At 42.7% G+C, this 10000-nt stretch overlaps 1 protein-coding gene across 2 annotated transcripts in view; it reads left to right on the top strand.

Moving 5' to 3' along the window:
* Positions 1-10000, top strand: part of EBF3 (EBF transcription factor 3) — a 124403-nt gene that overhangs the window by 75840 nt on the left and 38563 nt on the right. For both annotated transcript variants that reach the window (XM_075423937.1, XM_075423936.1), the window contains exons 7-8: positions 4136-4217; positions 7215-7332. In XM_075423937.1, coding sequence (XP_075280052.1) covers positions 4136-4217; positions 7215-7332 — 200 coding nt within the window. The remainder of the gene's footprint in view (positions 1-4135; positions 4218-7214; positions 7333-10000) is intronic.

Here is a 10000-nt window from a genome sequence, read left to right as displayed (position 1 = left end):
TATAGCAAGGTCTCATCTGTAGGCTTAACTGAACGCATTAACCGCACACCCGAAATACTGATGAAGATGAAAATGAAACAATTATTGGAGTAGAGCAAAATGGTGCTGGCAGGGCTGATGCGGTTGTCTGGGCTCTGGTTTGCATTGGACGTTGGGAAGATCTTATCTGATAAAGGGATGGAGGCTGCTTGTCACTGCAGGTTTCGGCTGACATCCTTACCAGAGGTCTCACCTCTCGTCAGCGCAGATTTTGGTTTCGGGTGTTGTACACTCCTACGCAGTACCTGAGATAAGATGAATTAAACCTTTACGTCCTGCTGAGGTTTATTTGCATGAATGACGCTTCTGTTTGGGGTCTGGTGGAAATGCGCTTTACTAATGATGTTTCTAGGATGTCATAGGTGGTTTTCTGCCTCAAATATTCCTTTGGCCAAACAATATTCGAATCGGACCAAACTAAAGCCGCTGGCTGTGCTTATAATACCAAGTATTTTCTTGCTTAGTGTTGAAATTCAAGTACAAAAGTCTTTCTGGTCTATTTGCTACAACACCTCCTCTCAAAAAGGTTAAGAAGAGGTGAAAAGGATGAAAAGGCACTTGCAGGGTTTAAAAAATCTTCTATGGAAAAAAACCATCTTTCATATCACAAAAAAGTCTCCCCTAGGTTGTTATGTGCATAAGGTGGAGGCTTAAGAGCAGACACATTTGCAGATGAACTGCTTTTACTAGCTTCTCCGAGACATGACATTTGTTCAGAAGATTAGCCAGGTTGTAATGTGTAGCATAATTGCACTGTGCGGATGTCCCAGAAGTGAGAACCTAATTGCTTGACAGGCCTATAACTTTGTGGTACGCTCTCACCTTGTTAGGTCCTTTTCTGATGCAGTTCAAATGAAGTCTGGCCGCAGGTGTGCCTAATTTACCTCGCAACAGAACGTGTGGAGTTTAATTGCACAGTGGTTGTTAGGAAAAATTGGTGGGTGGAATATCAAGTGACTTACTGTACGCGGATGGCAGATGGGCGTTGAGAGGCATCCTGAGCTAAGCGTATAGGTGAGGGGAGTTAATAAAAGATGTAAATTTTGTCTTAAAATAGTGAAGTCTGGTGGTAGGTAATACATTTTAATTAAGATGGTAGCGGTCCCCTTTCTAGCAATGTGTAAAATCAGAGCAAAGGAACATCACAAAGACTGCATTTTTCTCCCTATCAGTATTTTTGCAGCAGCTTAGCATGTTTCGGAAAGCTATTCTGCAAGACTGTATTTATTGAAAAAGACTACAATTTGTGCATATCATGCAAAATACAGCACCGAGAAGCAGATTTAGAAAGGCGTGCATTCTCATTCTGTTGGTCGCAACAAAGTTTGAGACATGACCAAACGGAGCTCGGATCCAGCTCCTCGCTTCTTGCCGCGTTGCAGCAATCTTGGGAGCGCAGGGCTCGCAGAGAAAGCGCCTGGCCCTGGTCTCTCTGCGGTAGGGATGGGTTCGTAGCATCCGTGGCCCTTGGTCAGCTGAGAGGAGCGATCAAGTTGATCGTCTTCTCCTGGCAAGCTTTGAGCAATGCCCTGCCGGGGAATATGGTGTTTAACTTGGGTTGTCTTCCTCTGAAAATCTTGTCTTGATGCCACCTGTGCTCCATGAACTCTCTGAAAACACAGATTAAAAAATAAAATAAAGTGTCTCGGTATCAAGGAATGCTGCAGAGCTGAAATATGAGCGCTGCTTCTGTGCACCCCAGCCTAGTGGCTTCAGTATTTAGCCCAATGCTCAGGTTCATCCTGGTGAACCTGAAGATGTCTAATTCCACCAAGCACGGGTGTTTTTCACCAAAGAATTGAACAAATAGCAGTTCCAGTTGATGTTTAGTGAAAGGGTGCCTAATAGCCATTTTTTGACAGGATGTGAGCTCTCTGTATAGAAACAATTAATCACAAATGCTTCACCTTAAAAACAATTCACGAGGAGCAGTGCTTAGCATTCCTAGTGTGCAATTCATTGGAGAGTTGCAGAGCAATTTGCAAACATTAGCTCGGCAAGCCTCACAACGCCCGTCTGAGATCAGAGAAAAAGCAGATAACATAGTCCTCTTCAGCCTGGCTGTGGCACTCAGGAGCTGCAAAGCTGGAGGTTCACCCCAGCCCCTGCCTCCCCTGAACCCGCTGGTCCCCTGCTGAGGTGGGCATCATCTGGGCCTTGCATAGCATTCCACGGGGTGGGAAGGTGTGCAAGAAAGAACAGAGTATGACAGAAATGCCATTATGTTTAGACCATACTCATTTGATCTGGAGATCATACGTATCTTAAGAAAACAGCCCAAAACAAGGCAGATAAAATTAGGGCGAGAGTGTGGCTAACAAAGATGCAGTTCCGTGGAGTCACTGATAGCGTCCCCGCAACAGTGTCCAGAAAACCTGAGTTCAAGTGAGCATCCAAGCTAGGAGATCACATCAACCACCACGGCAATCCAGCTCTCTTTCAGCTCAGCAGCTAAAAACCCTTTACACGTTTTGGGATAAGAAGTTTCAAAGAAACATGCATTCAGCTGAGCTGACAGCATCGATTTATTTGTGCACAACTTCAGTAAACCTAGTTGTTTCCCTCCTTGCGTCCCTGATATGACAGGTTGCTCCTTCAACATTAGCATCCACTATTAATATTTGGGTCCTGCTCAAGGTTTAACAGAAAAGGAAGACTGGTGACTAAAAGCACCAGTTTTTGATACGAGGGTACTCCTATAGTGCTCCTGTCTGAGCCTCAAAGCTTCGCAGGAGCGAGTGCGATGCGGTGCAGTGGCACAGTCGTACTTTCTGTCATCTTCTGTGGATGGGCCATGTTGGGGGCTGAAGAAGGGAAGACACCCCTGACTTGCCTCCTGCCGGGAAGGCTGTTGGCACATGGAAACTTTTGTGAGGTGTATACAGCGAGAATGGTCACAGTCACTTATGGAGACTGACAGGAATAAGTCATAGTTGTTCGTATTCTAAATGTAAAAGTTCTGCCTAACGTTGCTGTTCAACATGCATGAAGCTGGGCAGCACAAGCTGCTGGACTGTCACATCTGAGAAACCCTGGGTGAGGAGAAAGTCCTGAGCCTTGCTTGTCCTTAGCTGTCAGTCATTAGCCAAAAATCAGACCCATAGATCATTTTTTAAACTATGAAACATGAAAACACAGCTACGTAAAGAGGAGGCTTTCGGCTGTGATCATCCTCCTGCCTGAGGGCAGGACGGTTAGGGTCCATACGTCTTGCGTAGCCTGCGAGGTGGAGGCATCCCGTATCACTTCGTTCCTCCAGCATAGGAGGGTGGCAGAAAGGAGTTTGCACCTTCCCAAGCTTTTCCCCTTCCTAGAAGTGCTCGCTATGTTCCCAGGAGGCTTCGTTGCTACAAAATCCGTTTATGGGGAGATGCTTAGATGAGAAGGGTTAGTCTGAAATAATTGCTGGTTGCCGCTCAGCGAAAATGAGCTGGATTTCCATCCCCAGGTAGAGTGACTCCTCACAGTTAAAGGCTGGCAAAGGTTGAAGAGGTCATAAGACAGGGCCTAATTTGCCATGTTCCTTTGCTTTCAAAAACAATGAGGGAACCGGGGCCTTGCCTGTGGGCAGATCCTGCCTGGATCTCCCTGGAGTCAGCAGAAGTTGGATCGAGTCCCTTTGAATAGCGAAAGTTTCCAAACCAGAGGCAAAGCCAAATGTTTTTCAGAAGATTGATCATTCATTACCTTGGAATTTTTGGACATAGAGGTCATTACTGCTAATATAAGTTGTGAAAAAATAAAACGTATTAAAAAAATAGAGACAAATTCTCATCTGGTGTAAGTCTTTGCCTTTGAAGTCAATGAGTCATTGAAATCAACTTTCCCACACTGAGCTAAGGATATGGCCTGGAGTCAATACATTCATAGTTGTTGAAAAATTAAAAATATAAATTTGCCTTTTGCTGGCAATAATGTTCTGTTTACGACAGAGACCTTATGCTTTAAAGTAAGTTCATTAACTAATAGGAAAGTAATATTTCACTACCAGTATTCTTTTGGGTATAACTATTCATGATTAAATTTTATTAAACTTTTTAAAAATTGGATTTACATTTTGATGAATCTAATAGATTTCAATTTTGTATTTTTATAGATTCTTTCTAAAGTTTTTCCTCAAGTGCAATCAGAACTGTTTGAAGAATGCAGGCAACCCGCGAGACATGCGAAGATTCCAGGTACAGATCCCTCTTAAAGAATAAAAGATATATAAAAGACTTCCTCTCATCTTCATCTTGAAATTTTTTTAGTTCTTGAACCGGTATCAGTGCTTCTACTTAGTGTAGTTCCAATGCTGCCTGCCTTTAAAAAAGCCGCTGTTGGTATTTTGCATTTCCCCAATAATTTAAATGCTGGTTGCTGGGACTCGCGGATTCTGCAGTGGGCTCTGATGGATCAGTGCTGAACAAAGTGGGTCTCTCCTCGGAAAGTATTCCTGCAGTTTTCCTTCATACTAACACCTTGTGTTGTAGTGTGGCCTGTGCTCAGACCTGCAGAGGTTTTACACATGTAGACTGAGTAATCTTACTAACAGACATGACCACGGAGCCCAGTGAAGTTTGGATCTCACACAGGGTTTTTTCATATTTACAACTTGTAAACTGAGCATTGGTGGTCCAACCCACATATGTTTATTCCAGTTGTGTGCAAAAATGTGTAATACTTCACTTTCTCCTTACAGCTTTTGATAGATGTATCCTGTGGTGAATCGTAACACTACAGAGAGACAGCTGATGTGAAGGACAAATAATTTCCTCCGTATTGGGGGTCATTTGAAATGCTTGTTAGGAAATATATGCTTTCCGTTTCAAAATATTTCACAATTATTCCTATTTGAGACTAATAATAAACTAGTATTGAGATGTTCAAAACTTTCTTATTTTTGAGGAGAATAACTTGTGGTTAAACTCGATAGCAAAACATGTGACATCTGTTTTCATGCACAGCCAACCAACCGGCGAAGCCAGCACCCTTGAGCCAGCCAACAGAAAAGATCTGTAGCTGGAAAAAATATTTCTTCAAAACAATTGAGCCAAGCTTCCATTTTTCATGCATCTCAGCTTCACGTGGCATTGATGATATTGATCCATCTGAACAGAACAGAAGGTCAAACCTGGGATGAGTGGAGATGCCCTCTTTGTCCCACCGATGACTAAATGCAGCAGCAGTCGTGAGTGATCTTGTGGTCGACAGTGGAGCCAGTAGGCACTAGAAAGACTTCCCTGGGTCTCTTTAGCTAAGCTCCCTGCCTCTCAGAAGGTTTCACTGGACTTAACAGTATGTCAGATCTCGAACAGCATTTTTAACTGGTTTCACTGTCTCAGCACCTTCCTTTAGGTGCACTGCAGGAATAAGCCGATCTAACAAAGTGTAGCATGTCTACTTTCTTTTGCTGAACTACAGTATTTTCCCTTGGTGACTGACCTATATATACATGACAGAACAAAACTAGTTGTCATTTTTATATACACCTTACTCTGTCTTTTTAATATACCGTGTTCTAGGAACCAAATCCAGAAATCTTTGCTGAAAATCGCACTTGTATGTTTTGCCTTTTTTTTTAAAGTCTGCGAATCTCATTAAAAGTGAAAGCAGCTAGCCCAGTGGCCTGGCAGCAGCTCTGCGGCTGGGGTGAGCGTGCAACCTCAGCGCTCTCCATAGTGGATGCTGAGAAGAGTGAAAGTGTCCACTTCTGGGAGGACAAAGCTGGGGAAGCAGAGCAGCCTGGCGGAGAACTGCCCTCGGGCTGTTCTAAAGGGTACCGCAGATGGCTGTCTCAGAGGAGGCAGGATACACAGAAAAGGTGCTGTGATAGCTGAAAGCTAATTATGGATTGTGAATAAGAAACAGGATCAGAGGTGATCCCAAACACAGAAGCAGACAAGAATTTTCTTCTGATGCCTTGGACCAGCTCTGCGCAAAAGAAGGCTAGTTTTTCTCCTTCCATTTTTGTTCATTGTGTGTTTGGGTAAAGGAGCTGGGGGGAGAACCCTGGCAATCGTATCTGTTATACCCAAAAGTAAAAGAAACGGAAGATGAAAGCTGAAATCTGTACTAGCCGTTGCTGCCGTCACCAGTATGGTTGATAAGGCCTAACTTCGCCATTGACTTTAAGGACTCTACTAGCGTTAAACCCCAAAGAAAACTCTGCAGTGATTACTTTGTTCACAAAATCTGGAACCCACACCACAGGGCCCATGCTGGAATATTTAAATAAGATGTAAACGTCTATCCGCGCTAATAGCGATCGACCTCTGAAGCCGTGTTCCACACAAACACGGGCGCACCTCGCGGTTTCCTCTTTGGCTTGTGTTCACGCGATATCGCTTCCGGAAGGAGTTTTGCAGCTCCATTGTGGAGGTGTTTTTATCGGGAAGGTTGTGCGTTTTGCATATGTTCCGTTTCCATTTTCTACCGAGAAGCAGCTGGAAGCCAAAGAAGGCCCTATCCATCATCTCTTCTATGGCCGGACTCTGAACCTGGACACAAGAATAGGAGCCTTTCACTCAAAAATAAAGGAGGAAATTCCATTGACATACCAGGGTCAATCACCATCCAAATGAACTTGAGAAGGGATACTTTTCATGGATTGAAAACACTTTCACTATTCATATTCAACTCGGTCTTTTCAGATGCAAAAAAGTTCATTATCAGACATTAAATGTAATTGTAAAACTGACCTGGAGATCATTTACTGAAGAAAAAATGGGGAGTTACGTTGGTTCCTGATTTATTAAGCTTTTTTTATTTGGAATCCTCACAACCCTTCATTTGAAGACAGTCTCAAGTGGACAAATTTTAATTAGATAAACTATCTAATCAATATATCAACAGATCAATCAAAACAGCAGCTTTTAAAATGAGTGGCTAGAGGGGTGTTTCTGAAACTAATGGCTAGAAGAATATTTCCCTGAATTGAATTCATTTGTTAGCATAATAGGAGATTAAACTCTAATTAGTGTAGCAGGTTCTGAAGAGAAACAATAGTGAGTTAAAAATCACCAGCGTTCGCCACATAAACAAAGATGTATTCATAGCTGCCATTCACTCCCTTTAAAGAGCGAAGTAACAGGCGGCGATGTTGTTTTGTCTTGAAAAAAAAGATCTGATTCTGCGTCTGTGTTTCTGAAAATGCGCGGGGTTATTTCAATTTTGGCTCTTGTTTTCTGTTTCAGGTTGTTGTATCAACAACAGTCAATGTGGATGGCCACGTGCTGGCTGTCTCAGACAACATGTTTGTACACAACAATTCCAAACACGGGAGGCGGGCTCGCCGCCTTGACCCCTCAGAAGGTACGGCCCCTTCTTATCTGGAAAATGGTAGGCACACATTTACATGTCTTTTTTTATTTGCAATGCTTTTTTTTTTTTTTTTTGGCATCATACTTTCTGTTGATCCACTACTACGTTTACTTTTACATAATTTCTTCTCTCATCCATCAAATCACCCATTAAAAAAGTCCATTAGTATTTCTCAGCCCTTGTCAACCAGAATACAGGCGCTTCTGAATTTGCTGCTGACTTCTTTCTTTATTTAATACTTACAGTTTTGCAGTCACAACCAATTTTTCATCTTTTTCTACTTTTTTTTTTTTCAGTCTTGTTTTGCTTGCAGCTTTTTCTTGCTATTTAATTTGACTTGATTTTATTTTGGCTTGTCATATTCCTTGATCCAGAGGTACAGTCTCAGGTTATGTATGCAAGTTTAAGTGGATGGTAAAAACATGACCGAATCTGTAAAGAATTTACTGTGAGGTCAATTTCCTGTGGCTGGGCCTTACTGCAGATTACGGCAGGAGGGGGAGTGTATGAGAAAAACAGCATAAAATGTTTTTCTTCAGACTGACTCAGTGTGATTGACTTCTTGCCTGAACCGCTAAAAGAAGATAGTCTGAGATGAAGCGGAGAATGGAAAAGTGTCTCTGAAAATCCAGAATTGTGAAATACTATCTTTCTGGAGCCCATCAGCCTGCGAGCACACGATTGCAGCTGCGCTCATACACGTGCACATATGTATTTATTCTCCCACAAAGCCCAGCAAAATAATTTAGATTTAAATATCCCTTTGGTCACACTGAAAAATATACGTAAAGATACAAACGACTCTCAGGTAACCTGTTTTTGAATAGAATAGAATAGAATAGAATAGAATAGAACAGAACAGAACAGAACAGAATAGAATAGAATAGAACAGAACAGAACAGAACATTTTCAGTTGGAAGGGACCTACAATGCTCATCTAGTGCAGCTGCCTGGCCACTTCAGGGCTGACCAAAAATTAAATGCATAGGGATCAAGCACACCTTCGGTTCTTCGGGAGTCAGAATACTCAAACCCGCTGTGATTTGATGTATGGCGGCGTGGTCAGGCCGCGCACACCAGTTTCCCTGGGACTCTTCTTGTGAGTTGTTACTAACATATTGACAAGATCATGGCTTTTTACACTAATAAAATTAATTAAAGTAATAACAGAATACTAAGCTGCTAATACAATCATTGTCATTTTACGTTTCAAATAGTATTTACCAATGGGCACACAGAGAAATGAATGAGGCAAGCAACAATTATCAGAAGGAAATACGATCTAGACATCAAAAAATGGAAAAGGGTTTACAAATCTGCTGCAGTCCGCACACACAAAACTGATTTGTTTTTCTGCATTAATAACTAAGGTATAAGAGAACAAAAATATAATAATTAAAGGTCGCCCTGAGCACCAGAGTCATTATGGTCCATGACGTATTGTTTATCTCTTTCATATGCACCAAAAGTAGGTGTGTGTTTTGCCTAGCAACCGTCACTAATGAGGTTCACAATTAAGAAGGCTGAATCCTCTCCCCTAGTCCTCTCCCTCCCCAGAGAGCGAGAACTAGCAACATTATAGGTTCAAGTAAGCATGCTCAGCCCTGTGGTGTTAGGTTTTAGTCTAGGTCCAAATTCAGCCTCTTCTAATGAGCTATTATGATCTTAGCAAAATACAAGTATTTATTTTTGTAAGCTGCATGAAAAGAATTTGACTCTGAGCAGAAAATATCGCTTAGAAAAATAAAGGCCACTTTTACATGCTACAGAAAATCTACATAAACGTCGCTAACCAGCAGCTCCTTTTTGCAATAAGGCAATTGATTTGCTTTATTGAAATGTTAAAAATAGAGTGCCAGATCCTCTCTGCCTAACCTCCCATCAACGCTCATTCAAGTCAGCTGCACCTTTGCAAACGAATGTGAAAATCTGAACGCCGCTTCTCAAAATCCTACTTTTAATACCAGTTATAGTAACGAAATAACTCCAAGCAAACAGTCCTGTAGCATGACGTCAGAGGATCAGAATGCCCTCGAGTGCAGGAGGGGATGGCGGACCCAGGGCTGCGCACCCTCAGAGCTGCGAGTCGATGGGCTCAGCAGTGCTCAGCACCCTGGGGAGTGGGGCTGCGCTCCCCACGCGCCTCGGCAGCGTTAGGCAGGCTCTGCTCCGCCTGAAGCCAGCCCCACGGCTTCGCCGGGTTTTTGTGGAGCCTCTTAAAACGAGGATGTGTCACCTGCGAAGGAAATTCCCAAATTCCCAAAATTGTAACCTCGCTCGCACGAAAATCTTGGTTTCCTTCTGGTCAGGGTATCGCACTGGGGGCTGACACTCGACTGAAAATGGTGGTGTTTTGTGTCATGCTTCAAGTCAGTTGTGTCCCCGAGCCCGTCAAGCCGTGTCTTCCATCTGAGGTGGTATGCTTTGCATTAGTAACACATTCTTTAAAGAAAAGTGCCCGCTAAAAACCGCAGATATTTACTTCTCTGTAGCCTCTCCTTGCTAACACCTCATTATCCAATCATCTAATATTCACCAGCAGTATATACACACACTCGCAGATCGTTTCCAAGTAAACTAATTCCCCCTGCTGCTACTGTGGAAGGTTGCCATTGAATCCTTTGAGCTCACAAAAAGCACGGCAAATTATTTACAGTAG

Source organism: Opisthocomus hoazin, chromosome 6 (assembly GCF_030867145.1).
Source record: "Opisthocomus hoazin isolate bOpiHoa1 chromosome 6, bOpiHoa1.hap1, whole genome shotgun sequence".
In the NCBI taxonomy this organism is placed as follows: Eukaryota; Metazoa; Chordata; class Aves; order Opisthocomiformes; family Opisthocomidae; genus Opisthocomus; species Opisthocomus hoazin.
The sequence above is the reverse complement of the archived record's forward strand: the minus strand, read 5'-3'. Positions and strand labels throughout refer to the sequence as shown.